At 46.1% G+C, this 24,003-nt stretch overlaps 2 protein-coding genes across 5 annotated transcripts in view; one reads left to right on the top strand and one right to left on the bottom strand.

The window, feature by feature from the left end:
• MORN5 (MORN repeat containing 5) overlaps positions 1-8,452 on the bottom strand; it is a 28,398-nt gene extending 19,946 nt beyond the window's left edge. Inside the window, exons 1-3 of one of the 2 annotated variants that reach the window (XM_088019050.1) lie at positions 8,349-8,452; positions 5,067-5,214; positions 3,333-3,444 (exon numbers count right to left, since the gene is read on the bottom strand). In XM_088019050.1, coding sequence (XP_087875176.1) covers positions 3,333-3,444; positions 5,067-5,214; positions 8,349-8,395 — 307 coding nt within the window. In that variant the 5' untranslated portion in view covers positions 8,396-8,452. The remainder of the gene's footprint in view (positions 1-3,332; positions 3,445-5,066; positions 5,215-8,348) is intronic. The other variant, XM_028107619.1, reaches the window with a different exon arrangement.
• Positions 8,453-8,580: 128 nt separating this feature from the next.
• Positions 8,581-24,003, top strand: part of NDUFA8 (NADH:ubiquinone oxidoreductase subunit A8) — a 39,370-nt gene continuing 23,947 nt past the window's right edge. For 2 of the 3 annotated variants that reach the window (XM_088019261.1, XM_088019262.1), the window contains exons 1-3: positions 8,581-8,735; positions 14,761-14,924; positions 18,259-18,424. In XM_088019261.1, coding sequence (XP_087875387.1) covers positions 8,685-8,735; positions 14,761-14,924; positions 18,259-18,424 — 381 coding nt within the window. In that variant the 5' untranslated portion in view covers positions 8,581-8,684. Of the gene's footprint in view, positions 8,736-14,760; positions 14,925-18,258; positions 18,425-22,118; positions 22,432-24,003 lie in introns of those variants that run through there. The other variant, XM_028107856.2, reaches the window with a different exon arrangement.

The following is a 24,003-nucleotide window of genomic DNA, read 5'->3' as shown; positions in this document are numbered from 1 at the left end:
TCCATTTCTGGGGACACCATGACGAGGGCGTAGGTTCTGGAGGCAAAGAGACCCTGAGGAAGCATCACAGTCAGCCGTGTGGACAGAAAGGCATGTCTAGAGGACAGGCGGCATGCAAGGGGTGGGCAGAGCCCAGACATGAGCCATCAGGCCTCACTCAGGAAACCTGGTGGGGCAAGGCATGTATAAGGAGAAGAGCAGGAAGAAATGGGTCAGGTGGGCAGGGATCAACCTTGACTCTTACCAGAATTACCACAATGGCTGCCATTTAGTGAGTGCTTATCCAGTGCCTGGAAATTCATTAAACGCTTCACTCCTACTACTTCACTTAATTCTCACAGCAACCCTGGGGCCCCATTTACAGAGGAGAAAACTGAGGTTCAGAGAGATCAAGTAACTGGCCCCAGACTCTCCAGCTAGGAAGCAGCGAGGCACCCAGCTGCGAAGCTTGTGCATTAGGCTGCTGACATTGGCTCCACCAGGAGCTCAAGAGGAGTTGGTGCACCTTGTAGGTCACACTGCCCTGTGTGTTGTATATCTTGGAATGCTGAAGCCTGAGTAATGGGTACAAGGTTGGAATAAATAACTTCTCAGGTTCGTTCTAACTTGCGTTTCCTGTAATTCCCCGTCCTCTGGTCTGAGGGCTGGCTGCACACTGAGCATAGCACCCTGCTCCTGGCACAGGGTCCGTCCTGTACCCAGGCGCTCTTCTGCACGTGTGCACACTGTTGGCTCACAGTTACTGGGCTCTCGCTCCACGCCAAGCACTTCCAGGTCATTCTCTCCCTGGAGCCTCATGCTGCTGGGGGAGGGGCTGCTTGAGCTTCTCCCTACCCCTGAGGCCGAGAGGCAGCTATTGCAGGGCCCTGCCAAGTGCCTGGGGACCTGGGAAGGCAGCAGGTACTTGGGATGAAGTTGCCGTGTTGGGAGTCGCCAGAGGAGAAGGAAGGATGCAGGGAGGGTCACCGCACTGCTTGTGAGCCTGGCTGAGCCCCGCCTTTGACAAGACCAGCCGCTGTGTGACAGCCGAAGGCCTGAGGCCAGGGGCTCTCTCTTCGCCTACACGCTTCCGTTGGGGTGAGGAGCCCATGACAGAGTCCAGGCCCTGTCATAACTAACCCAGGAGGAGCCACAGACAAGGTTCTCAAGTGGGATCTAGATTGGCAGCTCCTTGAAGGCAGAGACTGTCCCCTGGGGACCAGTGAGTGTCTGACACAGAGTAGGTGCTCAGGAAATCTAATGTCATGGCCTTACCCCCCACACCCCATCTCCCCCTGCTGTGATGTCAGTATTATCCTCCCTGGATAACTTTACTGAGCGCCTACTAGGTGCCAAGCAATGTGCCAGGCACTGGGGACACAGCGGTGACGAAGACAGAGCCCCCGCCCTCACGGAGCTCAGGCGGCATGGGAAGAGAGATGCTGTGCGCTCATGACAGAGCTCTGGGGACCAGCCCTGGCTGCTCTGTGGTATGCCACACGGAGACCTCGCCTCGTGTGGGAATTCAGGGAAGGGGCTCCAGACCAAGGGACGTTACTCTGAGATCTGAAGGCTGGGAAGGAGTTATTTGGGTGATGTGAGAGGGTAGAGCCTCCCAGCAGAGGGAAGAGCAGGAAAGAGTGTGGCTTTTTCAAGGAATAAAGATAGAGCCAGCATGGCGAGGGAGGAGAGAAAATCCAAGAGGGGCAGGTGGTGCGGGCTGAGGCTGGGCACTGGGGCAGGGGCCAGAGAATGCAAGTCATTTTAAGAGTTTGGAACCTTCTCATGAGGGTAGCAAGGAGGCACTGAAGAGTATGTGGTGGGGGTGGGGGTGGCAGAGAGTGGCAATCAGAGTCACGTTCTTTAAAGATGAAAGTGACCGCGCCCAGAGTGAGTCAAACCTGTATCTCAGGAGACTAGGTAGTGGAGGGGAGAGTATGGAGGTCTGGGACAGGGCAGCACCAGAGTGGATGAGGAAACCCCGCGTGGTGCATGGGGGTGCTCCGTCAACGGTGATTTAATGAACGCATGAAGGAATATATTTAAGAGATAGAATCCACAGGACCAGGTGGTTGCTTGTGCACGGGGAAAGAAGGCAGGACTCGGGCCATCCAGGTGGATGGGGTGACAGTCTCTGAGGGAGCAATCCCTGGGAGAGAAGGAGCTGGTGGGGAAGGGAATGAGTTCCGTGCAGACAAGGTAAAGGGTCCCAATACAGGTGTTGGGGGAGCTGGCTGCAGGAACCTGGGGCTCAGGAATTTTGATTTTTGTTTGGAAGCTATTGGTATAAATGAAGTCTTAGAGGTGAATCAGCTTGTTTAGGGAGAGGGTACAGAATGTTATGGAAGAGGGCTTAAGGCCAGAGAGCCCTGGAACCCCCAAATTAATAACTGGGGGGGGGGGAGGAAGAGCTGACAAAGGAGACAAAGGGAGAGAAGTTTCACCTGGTTAACTATCTGATTCAAGGTGACACAGCCAGGATTTGAGCTCAGGTCTGCCTGACTCCAACCTGGGTGCTTTCTGGAGCTTTCTGCCCTCATGGAGGCTGACTTGCCCAGGCTCATCCCGCTATTGAGAGGGAATTTAGGACTCAAACCCAGACCTTCCAGCTCCAGGTTGTCAACTCCACCATAACATGTCATAAGTTAGGATTTATTCTGATAGTTTGCATAGTCACTTTCCCATTTGTCATTTTGGATGTATGGTCTCGGCTGGGCGAACGCCTATGCTCTTGAGGTGCACCTGGCCACACACAAGCCCCGGAAACACCTGTGAGCCCCTTCAGTGGCTGCTCTCTGAATCCAGAGTCTAGGCCCACATGTCACCATTGGTGGCGGAACACCATTTCTGATGATACAGGGGACACAGAGAGGAAGACCTGGGCCCCCCAGGGAGCTCTACCACCAGGAAGCCGGTCTGGAGTCCGGAGCCTCGGTTTCCTCCTCTACCACATAGGACCAGAAAGGCAGGCGTGACGGGGTCATCTGGAGATTCTGTGAGACAGGCATCACACAGAACCTCAGCCGGAGCCTGGTACACAGGGCACATGCTCCTTTGGTGCGACTCAGTTTCCACAGCTCAGATGGACCGAGCACCCACTGCACTCCAGACCCTGCTGGAAACGCTTTCCATGCATGATCTTACTTACAACAGACTTGTGAGGTGGATGATGCTATTGTCCCCTTTTGCAGGAGAGAAACCGAGGCACCGAGCGGTGCATGCCCTGCCTGTGGTCCCCCGCTGGTACGGCAGAGATCTGCGGGTGACCTCAAATGGGCCGCGGCCCCTTATGTAAGGCTGCCTTTCGTTTCTCTCTCGGTCTGGGTGTGAAGGAAAGGGAGGGTGCCCGGTACCTGCAGGCTTCAAGCCATGGCAGATCTCCATGTAAAACCTGCGATCGCAGCTGTCACAGTAATGCCAGTGCTGGGCGTCATATTGCAGCCCGTCCGAGAAGGTGTACGTGCCCTGGAAGACAAGGAGCATGCGCGCCGGTGGAAGAAGCCCTTCTGCCCAAGAAGGACGGGTGTCATGGCAAGACGTGGCTTCCTCACCTTCTCATTGCCAGAGGAGAGCAGTGAAAGCTCTCCCAGTTATCGGGGCCGTGACAGTTAGAAGGAACAGCTAGAGGGCTGGGCTCTGTGACTGGTACTCGAAATATGGCAGATGACCCAGCCCTCGGTTTCCTCAATTGTAAAACTGCTTCCTAACGGTATATATTTAACGGGGTTGATTCGATGAGGCAGTACCAGCAAAGCGTTTAGCACAGTGCCTGGCATGGAGTAAGCATTCAATCATAGCTAAAAAGGTCATAGCCACCGGTCACAGCCCTTTGTCCACACATGTACGTTCCGCTTCAGCTGCCCCAGGGCTGAAGGAATCCCCGGGATATACAGGTCGCACTGGCCTGGGCACCAGGAAACGGAGGTGGAAATGCCGATACTATTAATTCACTGTGTGACCCTGGGTAAGTCACATCCCCTTCCTGAGGCTTAGATTCTCCAAGCTGTAAAACAAGGAATGCTCCTCAACTTTTTTAAGGTGGGCATTAGTGAAACCGATGAGAACTGTAGATCTCTCCCCAGAGAGAACTATAGTCCCAGATACACAGAAATTTTTGCATATCAAGTGGGAGGTCCCACTGACCCCCTGAATTGTATGCATGGCCCCTAAGTCCCAGGTGGGATTGGATGGGTTAGATGACTGGTTATGATAGTAGCAGTGGTGGTGGTAGTGCTAAGACCTAACACTGAGTGCCTGCTCTATGCCAGGTACCGAGCACAGCACTTAGAGATATCACCTCATTTACACTCACAACCATCCCAGGAGGTGGCTGGGGCTGTTGTGGCAGGCTGAACAAAGGTCCTCCCCAAGATAGCCACATCTACCTGCTGGAACCTGCAAAAATGTTGACCTCATATGGCAAAAGGTACTTTGCAGATGTGATTGAGTGAAGGACCTTGAAATGGGGAGATTTTCCTGGATTATCTGGGTGGGCCCAATATAACCACAAGGGTCCTTGTAAGAGGGAAGCAAGGGGGTCAGAGGGATAGAGGACAAGACGATGACAAAAGCAGACAGAAGGTGATGTGATGATAGAAGCAGAGGTCAGATTGATGCCTGGCCACCAGCCAAGGAATGCAGGAAACTTCTGGAAGATGGAAAAGGTAAGGAAATGGATCTCCCCCATAGCCTCTGGAAGGAATGCAACACCACTGACTTATTTTAGACTTCTGACTTCCAGAACTGTAAGGTAATAAATTTCTATTGTTTGAAGGCACTGAGTTTATAGTCATTTGTTACAGGAGCAATATGAGGTACAACTATTGTCCCCAGTTTATAGGGGAAGTCATGGGCCCAAGGTCACCCAGTTAGTTAGTGGCACAGTAGGATTCAAACTCATCATGGCCTCTCCAGGGGCCCTTCTGGATCCAGAGGAGCAGATTCCAGAGCCCTGGGAGATCGGTTGGAGGGCAGCAGGGGAGTGGAAGGAGATGGGCACCAGATGGAGAGGTCAGGGTGCTCTGCAGCGGGGGCTCTTCCCGTCCAAGGCTTTGCCCTCTGCAACCTCCCCTCCTCAGGCTGATCACCTTCACGACCAGTCCCTTTTCCCAAATGGCATCATGGCGGCTCCCGCTGGGGAAGTACAGGGTTCCTTGGCCATGAAACATGCCGTCCTTCATTTCCCCGACGTATTTTGTTTTGGTAGGGAGGATGTATTCGGCTTCGCCCTCCATCCTGCAAGCACAAAGGCAAATCCGTAGACTGTGACTAGCAGCCGGGGTATTGGAGCTGGTACAAGAGAGCAAGTAGGACCCTCACCCTCGGGGTCCTCAGCTTACTGTCCCAGTAATAGTCTGTTCAAAAACAACGTTTTTGTTTTGTTTCCCTCAAAAACTCCAAAATGAGAGGGTCTGTTTTGGTGAAGGTGGGGGACGGGGCACAGAGTTTTGTTGGTTTGTCTTCCGCCTCACCTAGAGGCTGTCCTGGAGTTCACACATCCCATAACACAGCCCTTGGTAGGCCCAGAGTTGGGAGGGATGTGCTCAAAGCCACACAGCAAGCCCCGGGAAGCAGGGACCTGGGCCAGATTTCCTGGGGGCTGGTTCTGTGTTCTCCGTGTCCCCCATGACCAGCCCACCCTTGTCCTTTACACCACTTGTAGAGAATTGGGAAAACGATGAAGTTCAGACAGAGGCCATAGGCCTGAATCTTTCTTCACCATTTCCTAGATGTATCATCTTGGAGACCTTCCTAAACCTTTTTGTTTTCCTTCCTTCCTTCCTTTTTTCCCAACAAACATTTACAGAGCATCTACTACATATCAACATCTACCGCACATGCTGAGTTTTTGGTCTGCTGGGTACAACAAGGTCATAGCAGTGATCAAGGCATATGCTGTTGCTGCCATCAAGGGGGCTCATGGTCTAGTGGGGGGCACAGTTAAGCAATTGCAGAATATGTGGGAATTGTCATGCAGGGGGAGGCAGGCCTCTACAGGAGTCCAAGCCAAGGACGACCAGCTTGACCAGTTGACCAGTTACTTCATGTGTGAAATGGCTGAGATTAATGCCCAAGATCAACCCAGATAATGTATACTGATTTTCCTAGTAAAGGGCCTGACGTCCAGTGAGTGCTGAAGAAGGATCCTTTCCTTCATTTCTTCATTCCTGTATTCCTTCTCTATCCTTCCCCGCTGGCTGGAAGTCAGCCTGAACTTCTTTAGGCTTTTGTTTGAACTTCTTTTGGACGCTCAGCACTCTCTGCCTTGCATTGTAATTGTATTCCTCATATTCCCTATTTAATCAAAGTTCTGGAGAGGAAGACCTCAGCATCCTCAGTTCTTAGAATCATGATTCTGTGCAAACAGGTGCCCTGTAAACAGCTATTATGTAAGGAATAAAGGGAACTGACCGAGGGGATGAAGGAAGCTGCCACTGTGGCACAGGCCCCGAGCAGAAGAGCGCTGTCTGTGGTCAAGGCACAATTTCTGAGCCATGCAGACCTGGGGCCACCAAACCTGAGCCAGGCCTGGCTCCACCTCTGTGTCTGTATGACCTTGGGCCAGCTCCTTCGCCTCTCTGAGCCTGAGTTTCTCATCTGTAAAATGGGGATGATGACAACACTCCTCCCCAAAGTTGAGATAATTGGATGAAATAGTAGCTTATGAAACAACAGCAAAATGCCCCAAATAGAGTAAGAGCTCAAACATGATGTTGTGTTTATTCTACTGCAAGACATGGGAGGTGACAGAATGTCTTTTCTCCTTTAAATGTCTTTACTTGAAATCACAGTTACCATTTCTGTCTCCATCAAAACCCTTCTCTGAGGTTAGACTCCGCTCCCCTTTTTTAAACTGCAAACTGGATGTCAGTGTTCAGACCTTCTACAGACATCTCCAGCTCACCCCAAATGAAATTCATCCTCTCTTCCTCCAAAGCAGCGCCTCCTCAGAGTTCTCAATTTCCACAAATGGTACAAAGCCTAGAGCTGGGCACTGTGCTGGGACTGGAGGCAGTCTCTGAGTGGGACCGGGAGCCAAGAAGTTGCCAAGTCCTGGCAATGAAGATTCCCAAACTTCTACATCTTTGTCTTTCCTGCAGCCCCCCTGCCTCTGCTTTGGTCCAGGGTCCTGCTGCCTTTTACTAGGACAACTCTGGGCTCTGACTTGATCTCCCCATCTCTACTCTGCTTCCCTCCCTCCTTTTCCCCCTTCTCTTCCTCTCTCTTTCCTTCCCTCCTATTTTCCTTTTATTCACTTGAGGCAAAAAGCCTTCATTATAAATTAAAAGTAAGTTAAAAAGAACAAAGAGATAAAGACTCCAGTCCATAGTGAGGATACAATTTCATTCATTCATTCATTCAGCCAACATTTACTGAGTGACATATGTGCTATGAAGAGGGATTCAGAAATGAAATAAATTAGATTTCCTAATGTCCAGCCCTACCAAGGAGTTATCTATCAGTGGCTTCCCCCACTCACAGAATTGTGCACAGTACTCAAATCTCTCTATGCCAGAACACAGAGCCACCCTCACAGCACTGGTTCTTACTCTCCTCTAGACACATCCAACATTCCAGTCAAACTGAACAGCCTGCTCCTCCCCTTGTAAGTCCTCTGAACTATTGCTCATGCTGTTCCCTCTGCCTGGAAACATTTTCACCTTGCATCTCTACCCACCTAAAACCCAACCTTCAGGGCCCATCTCAAATATTTTCTCCTCCAGAAAGCCTTCGAGGACTGCCCCAACTGGATGTGTCCTCTGTAGGAGCTCAGCAGCAGGGCTCCATAGTAGAAAACACATGAGCTTTAGAGTGAGACCTGGGTTTTGATCCCTGATCTGCCCGATGCCAAGCAGGTGACTTTGAGCAAGTTACACAGTTACTCTGAGCCTCACTTTTCCCATCTGCAAAATGAGGATATCTATCTATCTCACAGGGTTGCTGGGAGGAGGGGAAGATTGAGGCAAAGCCACTATCTGAAATTATCTTCTCATTTCTTTGCTTATTGGCAATACACCAGCTAGACTGTAAGCTCCATGACAGCAAGGATCTGGACATTTTTTATATTTTTATCCCCGTATCTAAAACTGGCAGATAGCAAACACACACGTATATATGGAATGGATATATCTCAGCTCTGATGCTTATTAGATATGTGTCCTTGAGCAAGGCACTTTACTTCACTGGGTCTCATTTTCCTGAACTGTAAAATGGGAATAAACAATCCTACGTGAAGTGTTGTCCTTAAGGTTAAAAGGAATAAAGTTTGTCAAAGTGTCTGGTACAGAGTCCTTTGCAAAGGCAAAAAGGCAGCCGTCTCTTCCCAGTCACAGATATTCAAGACATAGTGAATCAGATGAGGCCCTTACCTCCCGTCTACATATTCCCCAATGTATTGGCTCCCTGTGTACTCCATGGCGTCAGCCTCTAGCTTCCAGCCCTTGCGATCCTGGAGCCTCAGTGCGTCGCGTCTCACTAGGACAACCAAGTTGGGCGGGGCCGACGCGAAGCCCCGCCCCCAGCGCCTGCGGACCTTCCAGGCACTGCGCACGCTCTGTGGCTCGCCGTTGGGCAGAGCAGTGCGCTTGCGTGGCCCGCTGCGCAGGCGCAGGCGCGAGGTGGCCCTTGGCGGTCGAAAGGGGAATTCAAGGAGACGGGGGCGACGCGGTTGCGGGAGCCTCCTCGGGTTTGGGGCTACCGCCATCATGCCGGGGATAGTGGAGCTGCCTACTCTGGAGGATCTGAAAGTGCAGGAGGTGAGGCTCGTTCGGAAGCCAGGCAAGCGGGGCATAGGGCTGCAGCTTTTCAGGCCTGGGCCCAGCCCTGCTTCGTCTCACTGGACTGTGGGCCCCGGCTCCCCCCACGCAGTGCCTCCCCCACCCCCAACACAGACACAGGTCGCTACCGGACTCCTCCTCCTCACCTCCGGGAGTCGCCTCACCTCCACCCCATCATGCAGTGGCTCTGTAGCATTCTCCTCTCCTCCCCACTCTGACCCCCAGCGATTTGCTTGTCATTTACGTGAATAATAGTGGTACTTTTATTAAGCACCAGCCAGGGCCACTTTTTACTTTAATGTCCTTTAATACTCAGGGACACTAAATTCACTTCCCCGCGAAGTGAGTATACAACCCCAGGTTTTTACAGTCGAGCGAGAAAGACAGTCGCTTCCAGGTGGCCTCATCGGTATGGTGTTGGAGTGGAGCTAGGAAGGGGAAGCAAAAGGAGATGATACTGGAGAGTGGAGTTGCTAACAGCCCTGGGAGGGTGTTTGGTAATAGGACATTCATTTTTCAGGAGATATCATTGAATAATTGCCATATACACAGACGCCGGAGAATAAGAGAGATGGTCCCTGCCCTCAGAGAGCTTGTAATCTAATGGGGAGACAGACATAACAAGGCAGTTACAATATGGTGAAGTTTGTGCTATGAAGTGAAGACGAGAGGGTATATACAGATTATAGCAAATATGACCAAGCCTTGTCTGGATGTCAGGCAGGATGCTGATTAATTACTTCACATCCATTAATTCATCAAATCCTGCCAGCAGCACCATGAAGTAGGATATTACTGGTCTCTTCATGTGAAAGGTGCGAAAACAGGCCTGGGGCGTAGAAGTCATTTGCCCACGGTCATATAGCTAGTAAGTGGTGGAGCTGGACTGTGAATCCAGGTCTGAGTTTAAAACCCATGCTTTTAAACTCTTGTATTATGGGCAAAAGCTGAAAAGAGTGAGAAGGCTTAGCAGAATGTTTTGTGTCTGGGAGACAAGTAAGTGCTGTTTGATGGGACTCTCGGGTTGGTGGGAAGCTCAGCTGTTGCTGAGCCTGGAGAGAGGGGTACCTGAGACTGGTAGGACTGGGAAGCAACTTCTCCAAGGCCAGACTTATTTTATAAGTGAGGTGATGGGGAGAGGTGGAAGGTTTTAAGGCACAAGAGTGTCATGGCAGGACTGGGTAGTAGTAAGACTAGGCTACATAAAAGGAGAAGGAGGGCAACACTAAAAATTATGTGCCAGGAGTTATATCCCAGAAGTTAGGAAGTTAAGTTACTTTCATGACTTCACTTACTCTTAGATGCCTCTGAGAATGGCAACTATTATTTTCCTCAGATGAAGCACTTTTTGCTATGTTCAGGGACTTTATAGTAAGTGACATTTATTAAGTGGGGGCCTCCAGTATTCAGTCTTTGGTTTCTTGTCCCACAGTGAACCTGGGTTAGCCTGAGAGTGCCGTTTTTTTCATGGGAACTTTAATTTGGTTCAGCAAACATCCGAGGTTCAACTTCCTGCAAGTATTCTATATGTGGAATAAATTTGCCTTTAGCGTTCATACAGTTGAATTGAAATACAGATAATTACATAAATAACTACAAGACAAAGTATGTTTAAATGCTATGGAAGAGGGGCAGACATGGTTTAAGAGAAGAGAGCAGGATTTGAAGTTGGATCTAAATTCCAGGCCTAACTGCTCAGTTACCTTGATTAGTCACTTGTAGCATTTGCAGACATAGTTATTTTATTTGTAAGATGAAGTGATTCCAGCTGTATAATTCTCTGAGGCTATAAAGGGAACAGAGAAAGCACTTCTCGGGCATAATGTGAGACTTGGCTAAATGGCATTTGAAGAATAGCGTTTATAGGCCAAGACGGAGTAATGGGCTTTCTAAGCGAGGGTTAGATCTGAGCGAAGGTAAGGAGATGGGAAAATGCAGGGGTCCACAGATGGGTTCTGGGGACAGTGAGTTCAATGTTCTGAGACAGCAGCAAGTCCCTTTTTGGAAATGCCTTGGGTGAGAAGGCTGGATCCAGAGGGCTTTGAATACCCTGTAAAAAGTTTAGGCTTTATTCTGCTGGTAAGCCTGAATCCTTCCAGGGCTTTGTTGCTAATTTGTTTAAATGGAGTACAGTAAGAATTGCCTTTTAGGAAGATCACTCTGGCAGCTCTGTGAAGAGTGGATTGAAGGGAGGAAAAGAAAAGCAGGGAGATTAGTCTTGGTGGCTGTTGAAATAATGAGGAGGATATTAATGACCCCAACATAATTGGTGACTGCTCACAGAGCGAAAGAACAGATTTATCTGGAAGTCAGACTTAGCAGTGACTTAGGTATCAGAGGCAGGGAGGGTTGAAGAGTCTGTCAGATTTGTAACCTGACAGTGGGGCTGGGGAAGCCAGAGGGAGCAGATTTGAGAGACAAATTAAACACGTTTTGCACCTTGTTGACTTTGGAGTTACAACACATAAGCAGTCAAAAGCTTAGGCTGGAAACTCCCTGTACACATTGACAATTTTGAGTAGAAATAATAGTTAATATTTATGATGTGCTAGTCACTGTTCTTAATATTTTTATATGTGTTAACTTATTTAAATTCTCAGTAGTCCTATCAAATAAGTACGATTATCCCCCGTTTTCCATAAATTAAATGAAATGGAAGGCACAGCATAAATTAAAGACTGTAGAAAGAGGTGCAGACATGGTTTAAGGAAGAGAGCAGGACTGGAGGATTGGTTGTAGACTGTAAGACTTTTTCCGCCTCCCTTTTCACACCTGCAGATTGTATAGACCGGCTGTGCGGGGAGGCTGTTATGAGGGTAAATGAGGAAGATGCTGGAACTTTGTGTTCTTTGAGACAAAGGGAAGTGAATGAATTTGAGAGGATATTCACAGTAAGCAGCTGTGAAAGGATGTTGTTTCTGTTGGAACTCATCAGTCTTCGTGAAGAAGCAGGTGAGGGGAGACGGTGACATCCAAATTCCTTTGCCACCTCAGTGAAGGTGATGTAACGCAAAAAGGCCTGATTGAAGGTCACAGTCTGTGAATTCCAATTCTGCAGTTGCCACTGACCTGCTGTGTCATCTTGAGCACATCTCTTTCCCCAGGAAAGAGATTCGGTGAGTGGCTATTGTCTTTTATTTTCCTGTGACAGAGCATATTTCATATGCTCAACAACATGGGTGTGCCTAGATTTTTGATAAGACCTCTACATTGGTAGGAAAGTCAGGCAAGGAATGTCATAACTTTTTTGGACACGATAGCTGTGAAGGCATTTGAGTAATTAAATCAGCCATTTAAAGGCCTTGAAGGCATTTGTCAAGGAAGTAAATATAGCTAACTTAGTTTTTTAAGTATATTAAGCTTTAAAAAGTTTGAATCTTGATTTTTTTTTTTAAAAGAGGGAGCACAAGTGCATGTGTGCAGGGGGGAGGGGCAGAAGGAGAGGGAGAGAGAATGCCAAGCAGGCTCCACGTCCAGTGCAGAGCCTGACACGGGGCTTGATCCCACAACCCTGAGATCATGACCTGAGCCAAACTCAAGAGTCAGACGCCTAACCGACTGAGCCACCCAGATGCCCCTGTCTTGATTTTTATTCTCTCAGCTCTTTACAGGTAGCAAGAGTATACCCCTCAATTAACTTAAATAAACTCTTATTATAAAGAATTTTAAGCAAATTTATGAGACTTGTCATGGCAGATTTCACTTGTATCATAAGTTTGTCTTTGCTTTGATAATTATAGCAGTTGTAATGTTAGTAGACATCATCCTAACTTTATTCTCCTCTTCCTGTAGTGTGTAGATAAATTACTATCTTCATCTTTCCTTGCCATTTATTTTATTAATAATTTAACCTAAGCTATGTGAAATTCATAAAAAATAAAATTATAGGGGCACCTGGGTGTCACATTCGGTTAAGCGTCTGACTCTTAGTTTCAGCTCAGGTCGTGATCTCAGGGTTATGGGATCAAGCCCTGTGTCGGGCTCCGCACTCAGTGGGGAGTCTGCTTGAGACTCTGTCTGCCCTTCCCCTCCATGCACACTCTCTCTCTCTAAACAAATCTTTAAAACATAAAATTATAAAATTTTTAGCATTATAAAAATAATTACATTATTCTTACATAAGAATCCTTAATAAAATATTTATGAATCAAATCCAGTAATATCTTAAAGCATAATACACTGTGGCAGACTAGATTTTATTCTATCTATAATGGGAGAGTTTTGGAAAATCTGTTAGTGCTCTAAACTTACAGATTAATGAAAAAGAAACCCGAAATTTCAGTCTTTCCAAAAAGGACAGTAAAGGAAAGCCAATTCAGATTAGAAGGAAACTTCCTTACTGAGGAATATCCTAAGAACTATATCCCAGATAACATCAGCAAACGTTGTACCAAACTGTGCTTTAAAGTCTAGAAAAAGGCAAGGATGCCTATCAAAGCAATAAGATAGGAAAAAAAGAGGGAAAAAAGATACAAATATCAGAGAGGAAGGGAGGTAGTTTTTACTTGTAAATGGAGGTTTTTTTCTCTTAATCCTCATTAGTTTCATATCAGAGCTCACAGGAGTTCAGTAAGATCTGGCTAGAGAGGAGATACAGTGTACAAACAAGCAGTAACCAATTTGAAAATCTAATAGAAAAAAAATCCTATTAAGCTAGTATCAAAAATGTTAAAATACTGCGGAATTAAACAGAAACACACAAGGTTCCTGTATGATGGAAACTATAATTTTAACCAAAGAGCATAAGAATGACTTGAATAAGAGGAGGGACGTAATTTATTTTGGTGAGAAGGCATAATTCATGTAGTCTTGTTTCTTCTGTGAGTGTTGGATCCCCGGTGCCTGGCACATGACGAGCACTCACTAGCTACTTGTGCTAGACACTATTTTGGGTGCTTGACGCGCCACAGTAAACATGACATTTAATTATAGTTTCATTTAGGGAGAATTGATATCTTTAGTCTCGGATCTCTGTTGAAAAAAATCCCTACCCTCTTGGAGCTTATGTTCTAGTGGTCACACACACAGTGACCATTGATGATAACTTTTGTAAGGTCAGCAGAAGAAGATCCTCTGAGGAGATAAAATTTGAGCAGAGACCCAATATTGTAAACGTGCTCGTTCCCTTCTAATTTAATACATGACTAAGCTTTGTGTAGTTCCAATGCAAATTATTGGATGAGGGGGTTCATCTGAAAGAATAGCCAAAGTGGTTTTGAATGGGAAGAATGAGGAGGAGGGTGGTCCTCCCAGACAACAAACGTCCTGAGTTATAGTAATGAAGATGTTGTGGTGTGGGCACAGGAAAAGGTAGTACACAAAGGAGGCCAGCAGGACCCTTGCTGCAGCAGCAGTTAGAGGGACCCTGGTCTATGTGCAGTCCCCTGTGAGTGAGCTGTAACTACACTGTTTCTCAAGAAAATGTCCAGGGAGGCAAGTGAGAGACTGACATAGTTATGGGGTGGCTACCTTGGATATAGTCCATAATTGTAAAAAATTCAAAGATTCTAGTACTTTATTATTAGTAATAACTTTCTGGACTGGATCCTGTCTTACTGATCCTTTCCAGTCTCATCTTCTGTGATTCTGTAGTCTTCTGGGAAATTTATCTACTCTATCACTTTTATTCCTGGAAAGGAGACTCATCAGAGCTCCCCAGAGTTGGGCCCTCCATCATCCTTCAGAGTTCCACTTTCTCTGTCAGAGAGCTAAGGGTTCTGTTAGGGCTGCCATTTCCTTATGTCTAAAATGGGGAGATTAATGTCAACCTAATGAGATTATTGTGAAGGTGTAGAAAATCACACATGTGAAAGAGCCTTGTGATCTCTAAAGCAGTGGAGATCACAAAGGATTATTATGACAGCCCCCTTTCTTTAATTTTCGTGGTGGAGGCAGACCAGTGCTACCTTTGTGTTCCCTCTGTTTTGAGCAGCAGGAGGTGAAGATGAGGAAGTGATATCCTGGTCACAAATCTGCGGTCTGTTGCCTGCTGTTCTTTCCCCAGGTGAAAGTCAGTTCATCGGTGCTCAAAGCTGCTGCCCATCACTATGGAGTTCAGTGTGATAAGCCCAACAAGGAGTTCATGCTCTGCCGCTGGGAAGAGAAAGACCCCAGGCGGTGTTTAGAGGAAGGCAAGCTCGTAAACAAGTGTGCTCTGGACTTCTTCAGGTACGAATCTTTCACATCAGTGCTGAGGGGCTGAAACATCTAGGTGTATGTATCCCAGTGAACATCCAGCTATTTAAGTGAAAGGAGAGTTTTAGTAGGAAATGCAAGACCTTGAAATCAGATAGACCAGAATAAGCCCACAGTAAATGATGCAGTTATTTGTGTTATTTGTTTTTATTATTTGGTGTGTTCTTTAATATCCATGAACCTTAATTTCCAAATTATAGAATAATACCTACCTTATTCAGGATTGTTATGGAAAATCTGTGAAAGTACATAAAACAACTCAGCACAGTGCTTGCTGACAGGTATTCACTAGATTGCTGTTACTACAGAACACTCAGTTACTATGGAGAGAAAAGTGTGTACAGAGTCAAGGTATTAAGTAGGCGATTATGCTTGATACTACAAGTAAAAAAAAAAAAAATCCAGATTGTAATTGTAGAGAAATGTTTTGACAGACTCTATTAAAAGGGACAGAAGCTCCACTTGAGGGGAATTGGCTCATGTAACAGTAAAGTCCAGAAATAGGACTGGGATTGGGCAGGGCTGGAATCAAAGGGCTTACATAATTTCTTAACTACCTGGTATCTTTTTGCCTCTCTTCTCCTCCCCCGATCTCTTGGTTCTGTTTTTCTCTGTCAGGTTCATTTTCAGAGACTCTTTCCTTGCTGTAGCAGAAGTGGCCACCAGCCACTCCACGCTGCTGTGCTGCTTGCCTAGTAGACGTAGACCAGCCGTGCCAGTTGTCCAGTGGTATGAGCAGGGCTCCCTGGACTGAGTCTCGTTGGCCTGGCTGCTTGATTTCATATGCATATCTTTGAATCAGGTGTGTTTCAGGAGACAAAATGCTGTGCCTGTTCAGGACTAAAGTGGGGAGTAGACTTAGATTCATCTAAACCACTTTGCTGAGAGATAGGGAGGGATTGTTCCCCAGAGGGAAATTAGAAGGACATTACAGAAGAATGAGGACTGACTGCTGGCTAGGCAAAACCCACAGATGTCCACTACAGTGATGGGAGAGGGAAAAATCAGATTTCCTTCACATAATAGCTGCTTTCCTTCTTTCTTGCTTCTGCTGTCTTTGTCCATATGCAAAGACATTTTTGTGCTTAAAGTCATAGTGTGTGGTTTGAAAATCATTTTTCACTGAAACTATTGGGAACATTCTTTCACATTGCTAGATTGTCTTCGTGATCGTCATTTTTAATGGCTATACAATATTCCACCGGAGGGTAAACCAGCCCTAATTTACCTGACCAATTCCTGTTATTAAACATCATTTTTAGGATGCCTGGGTGGCTCAGTCGTTAAGTGTCTGCCGTCAGCTCAGGTCATGACCCCAGGGTCTTGGGATCAAGCCCCACATCAGGCTCCCTGCTCCGCGGGAAGCCTGCTTCTCCCTCTCCCCCTGCTTGTGTTCCCTCTCTCATTGTGTCTCTCTCTCTCTCTCTTTCTGTCAAATAAATAAATAAAATCTTAAAAAAAAAAAAACACCATCATTTTTTATTCCGGTTTTTGATTGTTTAGATAAATCTGCAGTGATTACCTTTGTGTGTAGATCTTTTTCTTTTTGTAATTAATTCCGTGGCATAATTTTCTCAGCAGTGAGATTATTCTGTAAATAGGCTTTGAACATTATTTATGGACCTTGGACTATAGTTGCCCTTTTTAAAAAAGTTGGGTCAGTTTATGCACGATATCTTTTTGTACCTTGCCAGCATGGCTTATTATTTAAGTATTTGATAGGTACAAAATGTTTTATTCTTGCTTGAATTTGCATTGGTTTGATTGCTAACAAGTTTGTGTTTCCTTTTAAAACTTTTCTAAGAACTTTGGAAAAGCATTTCTACTTTGGCCCAGAGGTAGTACATTTAAGTGGGCAATGTTTGGATTTCACAAGCAAGCTCCCGAGGTTCCCAGCTGCCTCCATGAGAGGAATTTCTCACTGCTGAAGTTGCTCTTTATAGGCGTTAGTAGGTTATAGTTGGGTGTGGGTAACAGGGTCCAGAACGGAGACTGAGTACTCCAGCAGTGCTAGCCGCCCTTCCACTGTCCCACGCTGGAGGAATAAAAAACTGGCGATAGAAACAGTAGCCCACTACCAGCGTGCTTCTCCAGGGAGGTGGGTGCAATTTTGTGTAGCATGGACATCCTGGTTAGTGAGACTGGAGGCAATTCTGAAAAGCTCCGTAGGGCTTTGCTGGTCCTCCTTCCTTCCTGTGCACACCCTGCCACCCACAGATTACTCTAGAATCCCCAGAAGGGTACATAAGAAGCTGGGAACATTGGTTGCTTCCTAGGAGGGAAACCCAGCAGGAACGGAAAGCAGATTTTTCACTGTGTAGTTCCTCCATCCCATCTCGGAGGTTCTTCCTGAGCTGTGTGAAGTAAGATTCCCATGTTGAGTGTAGCTAGATTCTTAAGAGTGTGGCAAGTAAGCACTTCCTAATCATGAGTCCATTGGGGGAAGGAGGGTGCTATGCATTTCTTCCAGTGCCTCATGTATGTCTTTTACATTAAGTAATGGTATTTTATTCTTCCTTGAATTGGCATTTATTGGATTTCCAGCAAGGTTGAATGGTTAGAGAAGGGGAATTTTGCAAAATAATTGAGGCTTATCTCTTACACACAAAAGTTACTTTTTCTTTAACCATTTTTGGTGGTCACAAAATGAATTACATGCTACCTTGCTTCTTAACAGAGAACACCAAATATAATTTAACTTTCTTAACGACAGATTAATCTGTTTTTGTTCAGAGCATTAATAGAGTGAGGACTTTGAACTCTGAGGAGCATAGGGTAGTTTGTCTCTGCACTGAATGACCCCAGGATCTTCCGCATGTTAGTTTGTATATTTGCCTTTTATAATTGTCTCTTCCTTTGCCATTGTCTGTCACCTCTGACTTTTGTCAACATGCCCATCTCAGATTATGCTGCCTCTTCCAGGTTGGCTAAACTGATAATCTAGAATTGGATCTAAAGGAAAGAATAGATAGGCCCTAAGTGAGGATCTAAAGGAAAGAATAGATAGGCCCTAAGTGAGGAGTGTTCTATGGAAAATATACGTGCCTTAGACCGCGATCTTTTTGCATTTCAACTCATTTAGTTTTGCTGCATAAAGAAATTAGGTCTTCTTCGTCAGAAATCTTTTGCTACTTACTGGTTCTCAATCTGAAGATCGCCAAGTTGTTTTGTAAGTGAGGTCAGAGCATCGACACTTCTGCCTTCCAGAAAGCAAGGCTACGTATTTGTGGTCTATACTTACTTTTCCGCACTTGTCTGTTTTTCATTATTTTGCAAGGAGCTCCCCTAACACTGCCTTCTCTTGCAGGCAGATAAAGCTTCACTGTGCGGAGCCTTTTACAGACTATTGGACCTGCATTGATTATTCCAGCCTGCAGCTATTTCGTCGCTGTCGCAAACAGCAGGCTAAGTTTGACGAGTGTGTGCTGGACAAACTGGGCTGGGTGCGACCTGACCTGGGGCAGCTGTCCAAGGTAAAAAGTCTCCTCCTGGGGGGTCTCGCCTTCTCACTAAGGGGTGGGTAAGGGCAGGAGGTGGTCAGAAAAGGGTCTTCTGTGAGTACAGTTATGATGGGAGAAACCTGTATTTACCAAACAGGTTAATGAGGGAGTGATTATACACAATCCAGAAGGGAGTTTATTTAATAGAAATACTCCTTTAAATAGATCTTCCAGCCTGTGCAGGTTTGTTTTTGTTTAATTAGCTAATTGGAGAATAAAAGGGAGTAGATGAGGATAAGCACAGTGTTGGGGGGTCACTGGCAGTTGAAAGCATTGAACTTGCCCTGGGATTCAGAGAGGAAATAGGATCGGGGGTATGCCAGCTTCTTCAGGCCAGATTTATCAGTACCTAAGATTTTTAAAAGTATATCCCTGTAGTTTAAAAAGCATGTTTTCCTACTCTTTGTCCTATATTTCCTGTCTCAGTCATGACACCACCATCTCTTGAAACGTCAGAAACCTGAATGTCTTTTTTCCTTCATGTCCCACTCTTTCTCCCTTTATACAATCATCAATTCCTGTAGGTAAGCATTTCCTGGATTAGTTTTTGAGTCCTCTCACTGTCCCCACATCTTGAACAGGAGTTCTTAACTTAGGCTATGTGAATGTCTGGGAGGGGAGGGTGGTTCAGTTCAGATTTTAGAAGACCTTGTATCACCTGAAATTGAAGAATTTAGGATTATAATTACATCTTCACTATAGGCATAATCTATATGGAAAATAAATGTCACTTTCTTTTTAAAACTTTTCAGGGGCTTGCTCTTGTTGGCAGTATTCTGACTTACAAGGTCCTTTGTGAGCTGACCTACCCTGCTGCTGCCTTTTTTTTTTTTTTTTTCTTTAGAGAGGGGCGGGGTGTGGAGCAGAGGGAGAAGAGAATCTCACGATTCTCACTCAGGGTTCAATCTCACGACTCTGAGATCATGACCTGAGCCGAAATCAAGAGTCAGACACTTAACTGACTGCACCACCCAGGCGCCCCTGACCTACCCCTGCTTCTTGAGCCTCATTGTCATCCATTGCCTCTGGGACAGATAGGTGTCAAGGTGTGGAGGGAAAACTCAGGTTTGAATGGAAGAAGATAGTATTACTGAATCACTATGGGATCCTGAGCAAATTGCTATTTCCTCTCCTACCACATGTACAAAACAGGACCAGAATTCATCCCTAGTTTTCTGTGAGGATTAAGCTAGAGAGCCTCTGTGAACCTGCAGCCTAATGTCTAGTGCATAGGTCCGTAGTTAACCTTTGTTCCCTTCCCTTTATATAGTATCTATGGAGAGTTGGATCTTAAGCTGGATGTCAGTAGTAGATGAATGACTTAGCAATTTTGTTGGTTTTTTTTTTTTTTTGTCCAGCTTGATTATCTTCAGATGTCTTCTTTTGCTGCCCTGAACAAATAAATCACTTTAAATTGTTGATAACTCTGTGTTGGAAAGTGGTGGGACCCACACATTCACTAATGAAAACAACCTTTTCTCATTTCTGTCTCTGATCAAAGGAGAATTAACAAATCATGCTGTTAAGAAAGTATATAGATTCCTGAATTTTTGTGTTTACGTTTTTAAAAACCTACAAAATATTGTCCTCTTTTCAGAAGCTTATTTCTTTAAGAGGATTATCAGTTTTAGTCATACTTAAAATCAGAATCCAATCTTTTTTTAGAAAGGTGACGACCAGCTGGATAAGGCCTAAATTTTAGCTGCATTCTGCTTCTACCAGGTTTCCCTTCCCCCCCCTGTGCCCCTGGCCAGTTTCTACTCACTCTCCTGCCCTCAGCTTCAGTGTCAATGTCCTTTGACGTTTCCAACCTTCCTAGGCTGTTGCTCTCTCTCACCCATAATTCCACCATCCTGGCAAGGTTAACATTGAAAATAACTTATGGAGCCCCTGCTGTATATCGGGCACCTGACCGTGTAGTATCCTAATTGCACTGTGAGCTTATAGCTCTATTGGAGAGATGGGGAATTGAGGGTTGAGTAGGTTGCCCAAGGTTGTGTACCTAGCAATTAGTTTGACCACATGCTTCTCCTCCTTTTCTCTTTTGGTATGGTACAGAAGAGGAAGTTGTTTTCTTGTTCTTCCCACAATAATTTGTCCTTTTAAGGGGTCTGTTCATTGCTTTAAGTTTGAGAAACATTTTTCTAGATTTATATCATACATACCTTGAATTCCTGAAAGGAGCCACCATGCCAGCTGGAGGCATTTGGAGTAACTCTTTTAAGCAATAAGGAACCATTAATGATCTCTGTGGCGGAGAGATGAGAATACTATTCTAAGAACAAACGACGACTCTGGACCTTTAGACAGAAGACTTGGGTCCCAGCTCCAGCTCTGACATGTAGTGTGTATCTTTATCATGGACAGGTTAGCCTCGCTGGTCCTCACCTGTGAACTACAGATAATAATGCCTCATGGCGTGGCTATAGTAATAATTGTGCTATTGTGTTCCTGAAAGCTCCATTCACAGTAAATCTTTTTTGGATTTATGCATATGGGAAGACTAATCAGTCATATCACATGGAGTGGCTTGAAGATCAGACCACTACATAACAACACTGTTAATAACTGTGGCCTTGTCTTTCCATTTGTCTGCATGTTTCCTCATCTTTAAAGTGAGAACAATTTCTGCTGGGTTTCTGGTGGAGATTTTGTGACCATCAGAGCTGATGTGGATGTGACCACCTTCCATCTCTCTCCCTGTTACCATCGTGTAGTGCTACACCATCTTGCCAGGCCTCTTGGCTTGGCTCTCCCAGTTCTGGTCCTGCCCTTCTCTAATCTAGCTTCTGTACCTTCCACCCTGCAGACATGCTTGAATTGCTTCCCTGCTTCAGTGGCACCTATTACCATTGGATTAAAAATCAAACACTTCACACGTCATTCAGTACCCTTCATCATCTGGCCCTGACTACCAGTGTAGTGTGTTATTTAAAATCACAGACTTTGGAGTAGTAGGCAGATCCAGCTTTGAGTACTAGTTTTCCCACTATTAGGCAGGTGGCCACGGGGAACCTCTGCAAAATGATCTCATGGGAGTGTGAAAATGAAATGGAATAAGGTGCTCAGTATCGTTTCTAACAAGTGCTTGTTTAGTGCTTCATTTCCCACCACTATTCAAGCAATCTTTGCTTTGGCCATTCTAAAGATACGCCTCTGTGTTCACATGTACTGTTTACTTGGAATGTCTTTCTCCTGCTAATCTTCCTGCCTGGCTCATGGGCATCCTTTAAGATGAAGCTAAAGGTTACCCCCTCTGAAATCGTCCAGCCCCTGGCCTTCAGGATGGGTTACATGTGCAGAGTCCTTGCTCTGAATCCTAAGTCCCAGCACTTCGTTCATGCCTCAGTTGTGATAATTTGGTTGGGAAGTCTTGGTTGATTTTCGTGTGTGGCTCCCTCAGTAGACTGTGAACCCCTTGAGGACAGTGTGTATCTTGTTCCCTACTGTATCCCTAACTTACACCACGTGGAATGCCCCCAAAGAAAGCTTTCTTGAATATTTGTTCAAAGGTCAAATGAGTCTAAATGTGGTTTACTGGGGCTTGAAAAAAGAGGGGTAGTTGGGGCAGCAGGAGCAGAGAGGAAACGCTGGGCGGTGTGTTCTTGGTCTCAGACTGTTCCACCTGACCTCAGCCTTGCTTCTGTCCTCCCCGCCCCCCCCACAGGTCACCAAAGTGAAAACAGATCGACCTTTACCGGAGAATCCCTATCACTCAAGAGCAAGACCAGAGCCCAACCCTGAGATAGAAGGAGAGCTGAAGCCTGCCAAACATGGCAGTCGCCTTTTTTTCTGGACCATGTAAAGATGGGTCCATGGCCCACACTCAGTCACATGCCCAGACACCCACTGATGAAATTCCCATGCAGTTTGCATCGACTGATAGAGTGTTCTTTCCGGGATCACAAACTTAACAAAAAAGTTAATTTATGTGACTTGGCAGTTATTCTATACCATTTCCTGGCCATTAAAAATTTTAAAGGAAACAGTTGTATTTTATTATGTTTTATATAACCTTTTGGCCTTTAAAGATGACTTCCCTTTGCTTGTTCTTCTTGTGGTCCTGCCTGTTCCTCTCTCTTCGCTTTAAGTAGGCGTTCACCTACTAACAGGGAGCCACGTTTGATCAGGCAGAAATGTCTGTGTAAAGGGAAGGCCCTCTTACCTGTCTGTGTTCACGCATTTGGAAGTCTTACCTCTCTCCCCATCCAATATCTCAGACAAATAGCTTTCCCTAAAGATCGTACAAGGGAAGCGTCCAAGATAGGAGAAGGGAAGAAATGTTTGAGCCTTGTGACTCAGGCCATGGGAGGGGCCTCCTGGCTGGGTGTTCGGCAGTCTTGCTCAAAGTTTCTTAAAGAACCAAACTTCCACCACTTCCCCTTGATATCCCATCCTCAAGCATTATAACCCAGATGTTTTTCCTGATAGACAAGGGAGGTGGAGGCTGAGCTTCCAGCTCCAAAGCCAGGAAGTCGGGAGGTCTGAGTGTCAATTCCAACCTTGGGTGTGTTCCTTAACCTCTTGTGAGAGGTTGAATTTGAGGACAAACTAAAGGCAACATGCTTATCTACCTCCTGGGCAGGTTAAAGCCACAAGTATTTATAAAGCTCTGGTTCAAAGCACTATTATGTGGTTATTTTCCCTTTCATTCAGTTCCTTTTTCACTACCAGGCTATTTCCTCTACATCTGACTGGGTCGCTCTACACCCTTCTGCTGGTGGCCTTCAATTGCACATGGCCCTGCATAAGTCCTTAGCAGCTCCCTGGGCCTTGGTTTCCCTTTGTGCCGCTCTAAAAAGCAGAGTTGTCCTGTAAGCCTTTCCAGAGGCCTTTCTAACTCCCACTCTAGAGATTTCCAGGCAGGGAGAGTGCTGGGAGGCATTAGAGGAGGTATAGGGCCTGTCGCCCAAAGTGTCAGCACAGTTCAAAGACAAAGCTCTGTGTGTTCGGCCTGGCCCCTTCCCCACCCTAGTCCTGCCCCAAGGTTGGGAACACTTTGGGTGAACCTCACTCTCACCTGTTCTGCAAAAGTTCGGCTGCCTTTGCCTCATTCTTGAATTTAATGTAGAAAAAGAATAGAATCTTGAAATTTAAAAACAGCTAAGGCGACATCTATTAACCTGTTGGTGGCCCGGTAGTTGGGAGTCCCCCCTGGTGGGGAAAGTATGAGCATGTTCACAGACTGGCATTTTTGTGACACCTCAAGCTATGTGTTGCTTCCTAGATTCTGCAAAAGAAGCTGGGACCTGCATGAGTAATAAATATTCACTGAGCATGATGCATCGTGCCAAGTGCTTCACATGTGTCAACTCTCAGTGCTCAGCTTTTGAAAGAGTTTCTATTTGTCATGTCCATTTCACAAAGGAACTCTAGCTTAGCGAGAGGTGGAGGAGCCCCAGTCCTCATGAGAAATAGCTGATAATGGGGTGCAGACGAAGACTGGCTCCAGTTGCCACGCTTGCTCTTCGAAGTCAGTGGTTCTCAGCCTTGGATGCACGTTCAAGTCACCCGGAGACCTTCAAACACCCATGTCTGGTTCCTGCCCCCGG

This window comes from Eumetopias jubatus, unplaced genomic scaffold, assembly GCF_037043125.1.
Source record: "Eumetopias jubatus isolate StellerSeaLion01/CBP00866 unplaced genomic scaffold, mEumJub1_p1.0 scaffold_15, whole genome shotgun sequence".
Lineage (NCBI taxonomy): Eukaryota > Metazoa > Chordata > Mammalia > Carnivora > Otariidae > Eumetopias > Eumetopias jubatus.
The sequence above is the reverse complement of the archived record's forward strand: the minus strand, read 5'-3'. Positions and strand labels throughout refer to the sequence as shown.